The following is a 14,153-nucleotide window of genomic DNA, read 5'->3' on the forward strand; positions in this document are numbered from 1 at the left end:
GCCACCTGGTTGGTCGCAGTGTGAACAGATTGATGGACCTTTGTTCTGACCCAGCAGGGCCCTTCTTATGTGGCCAAAATGCTCTGGAGGGCACCCGTTTGGGGAAGGAAGTGTCTATGGAATGGTGTCTCCTGGATGAGGTCATAGTGGTTGACTGGCATCCTTCCTGAACAGAAGCAGAATAGCTGATGATTATGTTTTGCTGCAGGGCCTGGAAATTCCATTGCTCAGAGCCACCACATACTAGTTTTCAAGGGCCACGGGGCCAAAAGCAGCAGCCCTCCATGCCCCACTTGACCTGGGGCTGGATGCTTCCTAGAAGCATGGATGGATTCCAGCCCAGCCTCCTCTTTTACTTTTATTCTTGGTTTCTAGTCCGGTTTCTCTGGTGCACTGCCTGGGTTAGTCCCTATACCACCTGGGCTAGAAGATCCTCACCATCCCTCTTTCTCGCTTCCTCCGTTGGCCCACAGGTGAGAACATGACCGAACACGAAGACTTTGCCGGCTTGGCTGGGCACTGGAACGCCTCGGACACCTCCCTGTTCAGCCCAGCCAGCATCATCGTCCCCGTCGTCTTCTCCCTCATCTTCCTTCTGGGCACCGTTGGCAACAGCCTGGTGCTGGCCGTGCTGCTGCGGAACGGCCAGATGGGGCATAGCAGCACCAACCTGTTCATCCTCAACCTCAGCCTGGCCGACTTCTTCTTCATCATCTTCTGTGTGCCGTTCCAGGCCACCATCTACTCCCTGGAGGGCTGGGTCTTCGGCTCGCTCATGTGCAAAGTGGTGCACTTCTTCATCTACCTCACCATGTATGCCAGCAGCTTCACGCTGGCTGCCGTCTCCGTGGACAGGTAATCGCCCATGTGCGCTGCCTGCAACGCCGCCTCGCTCTCCGGTGCTGTGTGGTGCAGCAGGGAGCTGCGCAGTAGAGAAGAAAGAGGTGTGCCCCATGCCAGAACACCCCTTTCACACACACAGAATTTCAGGTTTAAAACGTTCTAAAATTTGGAGTCCGTCAGTATGACTAATATTGTGTCAGGCGGCCTCCCGCTGAAATTCTGCTTAGGTCCCCTTGGAATGAAGGGCGCCAGCAGGAGTGTCGCTGGAGGCCCACCTCTTTCGGCACCTGCCGAGCTCTGCCTTCTCGGAGGGGGCCCAGCGCTGACCCAAAGAATCCCCTGGCTTGGCCCTCTCCAGGTGCTGAAAGGGCAATGAGCAAGGCAAGCGCATTATTGCAGGAAATCTCATTCCCTGGGTGCTCTCCAGCCAAACCCCAAAGGCAGCCCCCTGCTTCCAGATGTGCGGTTGCGTACGTGTGCGGGGGATCCATACAGAAGCTGTGCATGAGCTCGTTTGAAAACAGGAGAAAGCAGAAGAAAGGGGTACCAGGTAAATCATAAGCACTCTGTGGCAGGATCTGAAATAAATATTTAGAAACCCTTTCTCAGAGCAAGAAGGGGCTTTATTCTTTTTTATTAAGGAGACCAGGGGGAAACCCATAATGGTCCGACAAGGGATTGTTGGTGGCTCAGATGTGAATCTGCAGGTTGCTCTGCTGCAGGAGGTTTGCTGCTGCCAAAGCAGAGTTTCCTACTCGGGGGCAGCTCCTATAGACTGAGAAGGGAGCTGAGCCATCAGGGACAACTGCTGTACACTCCACAGCCATGACATTTTGATAAGCCATCTGCAGAGGCCAAAAACTGGGGATAAAGGATAATTAGGACTGGGTTCCAAAATCAGAAAAGTCACTGGTAAATAGGAATTGTTGGAGCATATGAGATGGAGGTGAGGTAGCCATGGATCTTATTTTTGAGGGCAATCCTCTATCTTAAAAGCAATCACAGAACAATCCTATATTCCAATGGCTGTCCAGTCCAATTGTGGTTTAAAACGAAGATTCCTAAGAAAAAAAGGAGGGGGGGTGAGATGGCCCCTTTGCAGCAAAGGTCTGAACTGCAGCCTGGTCAGACACTTCCTCACTGTGGGGAGATGTAGTGTCCTCCTAGTTGAAGGATAGCATTATTTTCAGCATGTACGTCTGTGCCTTTGAATCAGCACTCATAACTTTTCCATGAATTTCTGGTCGTATTTCAGCAATGTGTTCCCTGTTGCGGGCAGTGTATGAGCGACATCCGAGACGGGCTGCTTTTGCAATGGCAAGCCTCCCATCGGTCTGTCTCCCCAGGCCTGGGCACGGTGCCAGCAGCCCTCTGGGACTCTTGTTCCAGCCCTGTTTTGCCTGTGGAGAGAGAAACCAAGGGCTGCTTGCCAGCTTTCCCTTTGGAGAGCGATCAGAGCACCAGGCTGGCAAACAGGAGGCGCCAGGGCAGCCCTGTGCAGTGAAAATAATGACCCCACAGAGGATGTTGTGAAGGACAGAGGCCAGCCAAGAGCTGCTGTCCCCAAGCCAGAATTCCTGAAGATCACAAAAACCCGTTCCTGTTTTGCATGGCCCTGCCACAGGTATTTCCTGAGATGGCTCATTCAGTATATTGGCTCATTAAAAGCAAGCAAGCACATTCCAGCTCATTCTGTTAAATTTACAGTGTGACCCTATGCATGCCTACCCAGAAGAAAGCTCTGCTGAGTTCAGTGGAATTCTCTCCCAGGTAAATGCATACAAGAATGCAGCCTTACGGAGTTATCCTGTATGGGTCTACTCAGAAGCAACAGGACTTGCTCCCAGCCAAGGGTGCCTGTGACAGCCTTCATACATTCTACTGCCTGCTTGTGTTTAGGCATTTGAGTACTTTTATTGCACTTCACATGCTTATGATTCAGTGATCTATTGTAGGAAATGAGAGCTGTAGCGCATCGGGCAGCGTCCATGCGGGGTTTTGCTGTGCAGTGTTATGATCCCCCCCCCGCCCTCTTTGCCCACCTGCAGGAAGCATCTTGCCTTCCACTCATGACTCCCCAAACTGACAGCTCTTCCCGCACCTGCCTGGCAGTTCCTTTCCCCGCAATGACACAGGGGTGGTTTCTTAGCTGACATATCTACCTACTGCCTTCCCAAGGCTGTCAGAAAAAACACGATTTCTTTCGGAGGGCGCAGGCCATCAAGCAGACGGTCTCGCTCAGCAGCCGAGATTCAGATTCATTTTCATCTCACACTCCTGGGAAGGACAAGAGCTTGGACTAATTTAGGCGGTAACCCTGTGTGGGCAAACCGCATGGGGCCCAAGGCAGAACATTTTCCTGTTCAAGTAACACCTATAGCAGCTCATACAAAAAGAGACAAAATAGGATATAGAAGTTGCCAGCACCCGCATTACCTGTTCGTTCGTTCGTTCGTTCGTTCGTTCGTTCGTTCGTTTGTTCGTTCGTTCGTTTGTTCTATCTATCTATCTATCTATCTATCTATCTATCTATCAATCAATCAATCAATCAATCAATCACAGTAATTTAACTACAAAAGGCAGCAAGATAAGAGAGGCAGTGCAGGTCATAATATAAAAGAGACACAGAGAAAAACAACTCTTCAAAGAATTATTTTAGAAATATTGGAAAGGAATCTTTTTTTTCCAGAAACTGGTGCCACCAACACCAAGAAGGTCCTGGATCTTACATGTGCCCTTTCACCCCCCTGAATGGCTCCCATGTACCCATGCCTGGGTTGCGTGGGGCAGCTCTGCACGGCAGGCAGCCTGCCCCGTGACGCACCCCAGCGAGGCTACAAGGATCCTTGGTCCTCGCTCTCGGTGCCGTCCTACCCACCTTCAGGCAGGAACAGTTCCAGGTAGCCCAGCGTGCCCCAGGCAGCCATGCTGGGGCTGTAGGATATTATTCTGCCCAACCATGCATGGGATGGCACCCCAGGAGTGCCATCTGAAAGACGGCTGCTCTTTAGACCAGGAATGGGTAACAGGCAGCCATGGGTGAGGCTGGGCAGAATTGGCGACTTGGTGGCAAACCACAGGGAGTCTTGAAAAGACCAACTGAGCTTTCGGAGAAGCTAAATTTCCCCCCAAGAACCTGTGCAGCAATTTCTAACCCTGTTAACTTTTTGGACAGGTATCTGGCCATCCGCTACCCGCTGCGTTCCCGGGAACTACGGACGCCCTGCAACGCAGTGGTGGCCATGGCTGTGATCTGGAGCCTCTCTGTGGTCTTCTCGGGTCCCTACCTGAGCTACTACGACCTGATCGAATGGGAGGCCAGCTACATCTGCGTGCCGGGCTGGGAGGAATGGAAGCGCAAGGTCATGGACACCAGCACCTTCGCCTTCGGGTACATGATCCCCGTGCTCGTTGTCAGCCTTTCCTACACCCGGACAATCAAATACCTGTGGACTGCCGTGGACCCCCTGGAGGACTTGTCGGAGTCCAAGAAGGCCAAGCGCAAGGTGACCAAGATGATCATCATCGTGACCGCCCTCTTCTGCCTGTGCTGGCTGCCCTACCATGTGGTCGTGCTGCGCTACCTCTACGGAGACTTCCCTTTCAACCAAACCACCTACGCCTTCCGGCTGCTGTCCCACTGCATGGCCTATGCCAACTCCTGCCTCAACCCGATCGTCTACGCTCTGGTCTCCAAGCACTTCCGCAAGGGCTTCAAGAAGGTCTTCAGCTGCCTGCTGCAGAAGAAGGCCCAGAACAGGGTCCACGCCGCCCACGCCGCCCACACTGTGCCCGGCTTTGAGGTGGGCTCCACGGAGGTGTCTCAGATGAATGAGGACAACCATGAGCAGCTGAACAGGTGTGAGCTGGACCCGAGGTCCCTCACGGTCCCAGCGGGATCCAGCAGGCCTCCCCACACTTCTTGAACAAGTCGCAGCGGGGACTCGTGCCAGGTGCAAGATGAGGGGCAGTGGTGCAACGGCGCTGGGGCTTGCAGGGACACTGCGCCGGCCCTTTTGTTTCCCAGGGACACCGGCACCATCTGCCCCCCTGCCCCGCGTGTCCTGCCCCCTTTCCACGCCCTCAATGCCATCCTTGCCCTAGCTGGGGGAATGGACATTCCCACCAACGGCATATTGCTGCGAGCTCTCAGTGTTACACCGGGGGTGGCCTGGTCCTGCAGGGGCACTTGAGACCCCCCAGCCTTCCTCAAGCCCTACTCCTGTGGAGATGAGCACTGCTGGAATGGGTGTGCTGATACAGATCGACCCAGCTGCTTGGATCTGGACCTTCTTTGAGGACATGGCTGCCATGGGGAGTGCCCGCCTGCCAAAACCCACCACGACACCCCTGGATACTTCTGCCAAGGCAGCTCCCGGGTCTGGGAGCGTTTTCCTACTTCTGTATCCTTAGTAGTGCACACACGCAATGCACATTTTCCTCAGGCGGGTGGGCACGGGACTTACCCGAGGCCATTCCACCATTTGTTCTGTCTTCTGGAGTGGAATCCTTCCCGGGGACTTGCAGGAACCACAGACATGACCTGCTTGGCCGGCATTCTTACCAATGCAGTGTTCAAACCTTGGGGGTCCGGTACGTATGGATAGAAGAAGACCCCTGCTGGGACAGTCCAGGACTCCTCCCAGTCCAGCGCTCTGTTCACCGGCGGCCAGCCACCTGCCCGCAGGATCCCCCAAGCAGGACATGCATGGAGTAGCACCCTCCCACCCATGTTCCCCAGCAACTGGTCTATGTGGGCCTATCTGCTCTGATGCTGCAGGCAGCAGATAGCCCCCGGGGCTGGACATCAGCGGTGGCCTTCTCCTCCCCCTCGTTGTTCCTTCAATAGGAACTGGCCTTCTGTTCCCCAGTCTCTTTGGCTCCTCCTCCTGGACAGAATCCCATCGTCCTTGGCAGACCTGGGGCACCAGTAAATGGTGGGCAAGCAGCGGGTGAGAAGCTGCAGACTTTTCCTTCTCTTTGTCAGTTCCCTCCTGTAACTCTTCACCCCACTTGCTCTTCCCCACAGCAAAGATCCAGGTGCATTTGATGGCATCTGAGGGGGAAGCTCAGATGGCATCTGGAAAATTGGAGGAATGGAGAAAGGCTTAATATCCCCTGGAAGCTGAGTTTTCTCGGCTGGAAATCTTCAACCCATCAAGCATCCAACTGCTTCCCAGCTTTTTCAGTTGCTGCGCATCTCGTTTCAGAATCTCTGCATTCTGAACTTGTAAAGGATCTATTTTCACCCCAGCTCAAATGTGTGCTCCTGCAGTCCAGCCGTTTCACACATGGAATCTTCTGCAAACATCAGAATCCAGAACGACTGAGCAAAGGTTCTAGTCCTCACAGGAGGACAAAAAATGCATACACAGATGGGATCATGAGCTACAGCCCCACCCACAGTGCCCTGCATGCGTTGACCCCACTGCCTTGATCCCTAGCCTGCACACATTCAGTGCAAAGGTCTGAAGGGAGCTCCTACACGTGTTCCACTTAGAAGCTTTCTCACACCTAGAACCCTTGGCAGCGCAGCATTTCTGCTCACCTGGAGCCTTCTAAGCCGAGTGTGCTTAGAACCTCCTTTCAGAGCTGGCAGGGGTGTCTGGTGCCTGCAGGTGCGCTGGGGCAGAGGCCTGGGCCCTACCCACATGCCTCCACACAGCCCCCTTGAATGCCGGAGCAGGGCCATTCTGTCTCCTTATGAGGAATGAGCCTGGAGAGGGACTTCGCTGTGTTTTTCGAAAGCGCCAGAGCAGCCTGTTACAGGACCAGCGAGAGTAAATGCCAAGGAGCAGGACCTTCCCAGCCTGATCTGTTTTTGCGTTCAAAGGCAGCAAGTGCCTGTCCCTACTTGCGGGGCACAGAGAGAGAAACTGGCACACCCAGATTGGTCAAATAGGGAAAGAAGAGCCTTGGCAAAGGGGCCACCCGGCCTTGGACAAGAGACATGGCACTAGCGCTCGGTGCCACAGGCTCCATCTAGAGGTCACCCAGCCTCAGTGGCCACACTCCAGACAAGACTCACCAGTGCGTGTTTGTGTGCATTTGTGTGCGTGCATGTGCAAAATCACATTTTACCAGCCGGTCAGCCTTGTAGCTTGAATCTCTACACAACAGCTCACTGTATACACTCAGACAACGGTTCTGTCCTTCCTGGTATGACCTACTGCAACTGGCACGGTGACTGAGTTCAGACAACATGAAAATCTGCAGCCAAAGATGGGATATGGGTGGAGTGGGGGTTGTCATTGAACTCTGGGCTCTTGAAACATGGCTATTGTTTGAACCCAGCCAAGATAACAAACCATGGTGAGCAACCCACGGTTCACAACCCAACAACCAAACATGGGTTCTCTTCATAGTTTGTCATGGTTAACAAACCAGGGCAAAACAGTCCATGGTTGAACAATAACCCATACTCAACCCTTGCTGTCTGAACCAAGGCAATGACTCTGTAGGACAGGAGTGAGCATTGTGTGGCCTTCTAGAAGTTGAGGCCTGTATATCCAATCAGCCCTAACCAAATGTGAAGGATCTGTGGGCAAAAACAGCTGAAGGGCCATGAGTTCTCAGCCCTGCTCTAGGGTGTTAGGATGAGATAACTGCCAGTCTTGCAATCCTTTTGAGTGGTGATGACAGGCAACCTGGGACATCTTGCATGCTATCGCTCAAGGCATGGGCTTTCCCTCCAGGTAGGAAAAGGTGCCAGGAGAGGTGCCAGTCCTATACTTCCTGTATCTCCAGGCTCACTGGGTGGGTGTGGAAAGACATTGCGTGGATCCATTATTTCTTAGCCCCCACAATCCCTGGGCACACCCCAAGGTCTGAAAATGCAAAGCAGCACAGAGAGAAGAGGGCGGAAGGGTGTTGGTCCAGAGCTTTGGTGACCAGGAAAGGAAATGTTCTTATAAAACTTGATGTTTGGGTTCAAGGACTCCTCCATCTGTACTTCTTGTCTTGTTTGGTCTCGGGTCCTGCTTTACAGATGGAAGGCCTGCCCAGTCCAAGTCAAGTTCAGGACCCTAAGAAAAGAGTTCAGCTGCCAGTTCACAGTGTGTGACAGTAAGCACATGGGCCTCTGATCATGGTCCTTCCCATCATGGGGAGAGGTGTTGTCTTTCTATTTCAGTCAAAGTAATTATTTCTGAACTTGCATCTATACCTATAAATTATCATATGTAAAGTTCATGTGAAACACTGGCCTTTGGGGAAAGGGCAAGGGGCTACCCTTTCGGTATTCCATGAGTTCTGGCCTTTTGTCCTCTCTGCTCCAGTATTTAGCTAACAGGGCCTGGTACTCTTAGCTGACATGGGCCAAAACCATCTCCAATAAATCAGAGTTGAGCAACAATCTGCACGATTTATTCTATTTAGCAGCAGTTTGACAGACTGTGGCCTTTCTGGTCATGGGATTTTGATTTGCACCATGAAACATCTCTTGAAGGGCATCCCAGCAAAGGGCCTCCGTGCAACGTACTCAACAGAAGTGGCCTTCTGGAGGTCTTGGTTCACAAAGGTTTAGCAACATCAGCAGTGGGGAACTTGTACCCCAAGGTTTTCTCCACACCTTAGCCCACTTGGGTGGCACCATCTTCTCTGCAGAAATCTCATCTTATGCCCAGTGCTGGATCGCAGGCTTGGTCAAGAGAAGGCGGATTTTCCTAGTTCTGACAGCCTTTCGCATTCAAACCAGCCACAAAAGATATCCGGCCATTTCCTAGCTAGTCCACTGGCTCCACTAAGGACACATCCCCAAGACCATCTGGCCCTCTGCCGCCTCACTAGACTTGCTCAGTCGGTTAAGAACACTCAGGTTTTAGCCTACGTGTCCACGCAGGCATACAAGTGGACCAGAAGCAACGTGAAATGCATAGGGAATAGCTCAGGGTGCACAGGAGGCAAATCTCCAGACAATCTGGACTGCAACTCCAGAAGACTTGGGCAGCCTACCCAATGGTCAAGACTGCTGGGAGTTGAAGTCCAGAACATCGGGGGACCTTCTTTCTGATGTATATGACCCTCCCATTTTTATGTACTCCCATGCAAGTGTGTGGCACAGATTGGGTTTACCTGCACTCTGGGGTGGGGGTGGGGGTGAAGCTTTACCAAGCGGGCTTTCCCCCTTTAAATCCAACATCCCAGCATTCCAGGAGCTAAAGAAACCCTCTGCATGTGCAGGCCCCAATCTAGATACTTTTTCTGAATTTGGGACCTGATTAGGGTGCATTAGCAATACCAGGCAATTTTGCTGGTGGAAACTGACTTCTTGTTAACCCAGAGTAGACTAGTAGCCCCAGAAATGGGGATCTGGAGTACAAAATGCCCTCTCCACTGCCTGAGTTTTGTCCATTCCCATCCGATCATTGAGTTTTGGCACTGCAGTGATGCATTTGCAGACTCAGAACATGGGTTTTAACCTGGCTCAGAAACCAAGTGAGAACGAGAAAAAGAGCCATTCGGACTCTGGACAGAGAGGGAAGCTTGTGCCTTGGACTTCCTTCTTCATTCTTTTCTGCCGGTTGACACAAACAGGTTGCATGCTCACGACATCACTTCTAGCAGGCTTCCCTTCCTCAAACGTTCCCCTGTTAACAGTGCTTAAAGGCTCTTTCGTTTAAACGACTCATCCCCCCACACAGATGCCCCCCATGAGGCAGCGTCAGGTCAGCTTTGCGCACGCACCGATCCGCCCTCTGCATGCCGCACCTGCCCTGCCCTGCCTCCCTTGTGCAAACCTTGTGCGCTTTGGCACCAGGAGCTTTCCTCAGTGCTCGCCCAAGCTGGCCTCCGCCCTGTGACTGGAAGCAGAGCTGCTCTAACTCCCAAAGGCCCTGCGCACTTCCGAAATGCTCCGAGGCTCTGTGTGCACACTGCTTCTGCAGCGCCCTCAGAGGGATGATACCTCTCTGCTGCAGCACCTTCTTCGTTCTCAGCTCCATGGCCTGGCCACAGCGCTAGGCACCGGCCAAGTTGCCAAGTGGCCGTTTTCCCTGGCCTGGGCTGGCCACATCCAAGGAGCAGCTGCAGCCATTTCCTCTCAGTCCCCAGCTGCTCTGGCAATCAGGGTGACCCCCGTGTATCCCAAACGTGTGTCTCCTGCAGCCCCCCCCCCCCCCTTTTCCCAAATGACTAGCAGCTGCATTCTTTTCCCCGTTTCTTTCCGTCTTTCTCTTTTATGAACCAAATCACCATTTTCATGAGCCAAGAATCTCAAACTCTCCCACACCCTGAGCACCCCAGCAACCTGGGAGCATTCCAGCCAAATCCACCAGCTCACACTCTCCACAGGGTCACCATCCCTCAGTCCCAGGGAGCGTGCACTCAAAGGGAGACGCCTGCCCACCAGGCCTTCCAAAAGGCTTGGGGTCCCCTGGCCAGACTTTAACACACACTACCAGCAAGAACAAGAGTCACTCTCACTCCCACACGGCACACACACAATGCCGAGTAAACATTTTTGTTGCCTTTTCGTCTTACTCTGCATTCCAAAGAGACAAACAGCTTCATGTCCAGAAGAAAAACTAGCCAAGGAAAAAAGGGGAGGCGCGGTCTGTTACTGCCTTGCAAGGTGGGCTTCCAACAGAAGTCCCGTGTGTGGGCACAAAGGCGCAAACCCTGGGTTCAGAGCTAGCCTCTCTTCTCAGGGCACCCTCTCCCCCCCAGCAGACAATGTAGTGGCTCGCCACAATCAGTCTTCCCCTTCGATTTTACATTTTCCCCCTCTGAACTTCAGCCTGCCACTGCGCAGACTATCTGCTAAACTCAATCATACAGACAATTTTCCAGGAATTTACCAACCAATTTCTCTCATGTTGTAAGAAAACCCCTTTCCTCTATAACTTACTTGCCTTTCTTCTTCTTCTGGGGGCCCCTTAGATGCCCAGCATGAGAATTCTCGGCACTTTTTTCTTTTGCTTTTTCCGGCAGACAAACCAGCCACCAGCCACCTCCTCCTTTACCTCCCCTCCTGCACTTGCCAATGCAAGCATTTGTCCCGATCAAAGAAAAACTTCTTGTCTAGGGGATGTTGGGAAAATTTGGATGAATCCTGTCTGAAAAGCATTACTCCTGTGTGCCTTTGCATTGTGGGATCAAATCCCATCTTCCTTCTCAAAACCAAGCTGTCACTGTTCAAAATGGCATTCCCCCCGCCCCCCCGCCGCTCCTTTCTCTCACCTTCAGCTGTAGGATACAGTAGACAGGCCATTTTAGCCCAAATATACATTGTTAATAGTCATTGTTGGAATTCAGTTTACAATAATCTTTTGATAGTCCAGAGGGCTTCATGTGCCCTGATCATGCAGAATGTTTAGAGTCGAGATAAGGGGCTGAGCTTATCATGAATAGTTTCTAGTAGCTTGAATTTGGAAGTCTGAGCAGACCTGGAGATGGGTTCAAGCTACTGAACTAAAGTGTCAATACAGGCAATTAGAAATATTGTGATCTCATTGTTACAGTGTGATTGACTGACATTTCTTTATCTGTTCTGTATGTGATGATCTCAGAATCTCATTGTAATCTCTGCATTCTGTCATCAGTTGCCCTGTACCTGTGTACCTATAAATGCCCTGTAATGGTACTGAAGCTTTGCAGCAGAGTTCACCTCTGCCTGCCCGGTAATGCAGCCTGCATTATCGTGAGTGTACCGCGGGAACCTTGGGGTAAAACAATAAAGCCTCAGAGGGTCTGGACGCTTGGTCTTCCCTCTTCTCAAATTGAGATTCCGGGATTCTGACAGGGAGCAGCAACTAGGTCAATCAGAGGGTGGCTTAAATTCTTGCACGATTTTGAACAGATGTTAGTAAACATATAAGGCACCAGTGCCCCCATCTCTGGCAAGGAAATGAACCTACACTGAGCTTTTCCCCATATCCCCACTTTCTCACAGGGCTTCCACACAGGACAAGCTCATAGCGAGCATCGATCCTGGTCAGGACCTGCAATGTGGTTCTAGCAAGAGTGCAAACATTTTCTTACTTCCGGGTCCTGGCTCATTTTCGCCACAGTGGGAGGGGAGGGGGAGGAGAGGATTCCACACACACAAGCCCTGATCGCTATGTCCCCCAGCAATGACCTCAAGCACTGACCCGTCCTAATGGTTCCCTGAGGTTTCTATATTTCAAAATATAAAATTATAACTTTTATTAGGGCAACTCCAACACTACAAAGCATGCTGGTCCAAAAGACATCTTCGTAATACAGGCTAAAAATAGCCCCCATACCGGAAAAACACCCACAAGCCAGCACTGCCAATGGACAGGGATGATGGGAGCTGTAGTCCAAAACATTTAGATTTCAACTTGTCTACACCCAATCCGAGCAAAGGTTTCCAAACATTTATCTATGTTATCTGTTTTAGTAACAGCTCTATCGCTGTACTGTATGCTGTTCTAGCATTTGTAAGCAGCCCAGAGAACCTTCGGGCTATGGGGCAGCATAGACGTGGAACGGAACGGAGCGGGAGCGAAGCTGAGCAGGTGTGCCAGTGTCACCACGGGGCGCACTCAGCATGAAAACATCAGCACTGGCTCTCCCACCGGTCCCCGGCTTGGCCTGCTCACCGGGGATGACGGCCGCAGGGGGAGCTACAAACAAGGAGGACCCCCCCACTTCCTGGGCAGGCAGCTGCCACTTCTGGCCCTTGGCGGGCACCCGACACCTGTGAACTCAGACACTGGCCCTGGAGGGAGCACTCTGCTTTTTACCTGCTTTTGACATTGAAAGCCGATCGAAAGCCGACTTGAACTGGGCAGACATGTGACCAAATGGGCACACGTGTGTGCAAGCAAAACACACCTGCCAAAAAGAGACAAAGGCTGCGATGGGTCCTCACTGCCGAAGAGAAGGACTCCTGCTCCAGGCGCATCACTGCTGGGTGGAGGAAGCACCTGCTGGTGCTCAGGAGATCGGGCCGCAGTCGGCCAGCGGTCATGAAGCATCCTGGGTGACGAGGGCCAGTCACGGACTCTTAACCTCACCTACCTCACAGGGTTGTTGTAGGATAAAATGAAGAAGAGGAGGATTAGGTAAACCTGGCAGGAAGAAAGGCAGGACATAAATGTAATCAAATAAAGAAATCTCTTGCTGTTGTTTCTCAGCAGCCCTGTCTTGGCTCCAGTTTTGTTGATACTCAGCACCCTAATTCACTATGAATGGGAGTGAGGACTCTTTCTCCAGCACTCTTTCTCTTTCTTAGTTGTTCCTCCTACAGCCACCAGAAAGTCTTGACCTGAAAAGCAGGACTCAGAAAAAGGTTAGAACCTGTTGCGGAGTCTGCGAGCAGCCATTAGCAAGCTTTCCCTGCCTGAACAGCAATTATGAGCACTTCTGTGGAAAATGGAAAGCCGATGTGTGTTTATAGCCTGCTTTCTCGCCACGCACGTTGCGCGCCACTGGCAGGCAACCAGGGAGAAGGGGAGCCCTCGGCCAGGAAGACGCAGGGACCTGCCGGACTCGGGCGGTTTGGCCCTGCCCTGCCCTGCCCTGCCCTGCCCTGCCAGGCTCAGGAGGCCCGCGAGGGGGCCCAGTGCCTTCTGCCCTCCAGGTTCCTGCCTGAGTGCCAGCCAGGGGAACCCAGCACAGCTGAGAACTAAGCGTGTGGAAAGTTGGGATGGGCCTAGAAAGGCAGGAATCCTGAACTCCCCCCACTGTAACATTTCTTTACTTATTTTACATTTTTATGTTGTTGTATTTACATCGCACCCTTTTTCTCTTGCAAAAAATGGAAGGCCATTTGCATGGCCCTCTCCACCCATTTTTAAAATCTTTACAACAGCCCTATGAGGTAGGTTAGGCCAAGAGCCAGTGATTGGCCCAAAGTCACCAGTAATCTTGGGGACTAGGACCCAGGTCTTCCAATTCAGAGTCCCGTGCTCTAACCACTATACCACATGGCCTCTTTCTTTCTCATGTCTTAACACCATGATGCTTCACATAGGCCTGTTTTATTTCATCCACAGTGTCCATAGATCATTGCCGCTAGCTTTTGCTTGCATTCTGCAGGCATAGATTCTTCTCCCGGCTGCTGCTGAAGTAACCCCCTTTCTCTGAGAGACTGCAGAGGATACAGGGCAAAACATGTGAAGTCGGAGGGCAAGAATTTATACTGCAGAACATCTCCCTGGAAATCTCTGCAACTCACGTGCGGTCTTTTATGCTTTATTAATCACTAATAAAAATCTATAGTTGGGCCACCATGCCCAGAGAATGCAGTTTGACGCAGTAATGATCCAGGTGCTAAAGACAGCACCCGTCTTTGCTAAGGCAATTTAAATGCAAATTTTAAACAGGTGATTGCTGATTTGCTC

The 14,153-nt window shown here is 51.9% G+C and overlaps 1 protein-coding gene across 1 annotated transcript; it reads left to right on the plus strand.

Moving 5' to 3' along the window:
- Positions 1-481: 481 nt before the first annotated feature.
- LOC123025169 (galanin receptor 2b-like) lies at positions 482-4,769 on the plus strand. The gene is made up of 2 exons (XM_044433684.1): positions 482-855; positions 4,019-4,769. Exons 1-2 carry the CDS (start codon positions 482-484, stop codon positions 4,767-4,769), a joined length of 1,125 nt encoding a protein of 374 aa, XP_044289619.1.
- Positions 4,770-14,153: the final 9,384 nt, after the last annotated feature.

This window comes from Varanus komodoensis, unplaced genomic scaffold, assembly GCF_004798865.1.
Source record: "Varanus komodoensis strain SLA01 unplaced genomic scaffold, ASM479886v1 scaffold26, whole genome shotgun sequence".
NCBI lineage: Eukaryota > Metazoa > Chordata > Lepidosauria > Squamata > Varanidae > Varanus > Varanus komodoensis.

Excerpts from the sequence above, each read along its gene's own strand:
- LOC123025169 (XM_044433684.1), top strand. The coding sequence starts at position 482 with ATGACCGAACACGAAGACTTTGCCGGCTTGGCTGGGCACTGGAACGCC. Across the intron at positions 856-4,018 it reads GCTGCCGTCTCCGTGGACAG|GTATCTGGCCATCCGCTACC; the intron begins GTAATCGCCCAT and ends CTTTTTGGACAG.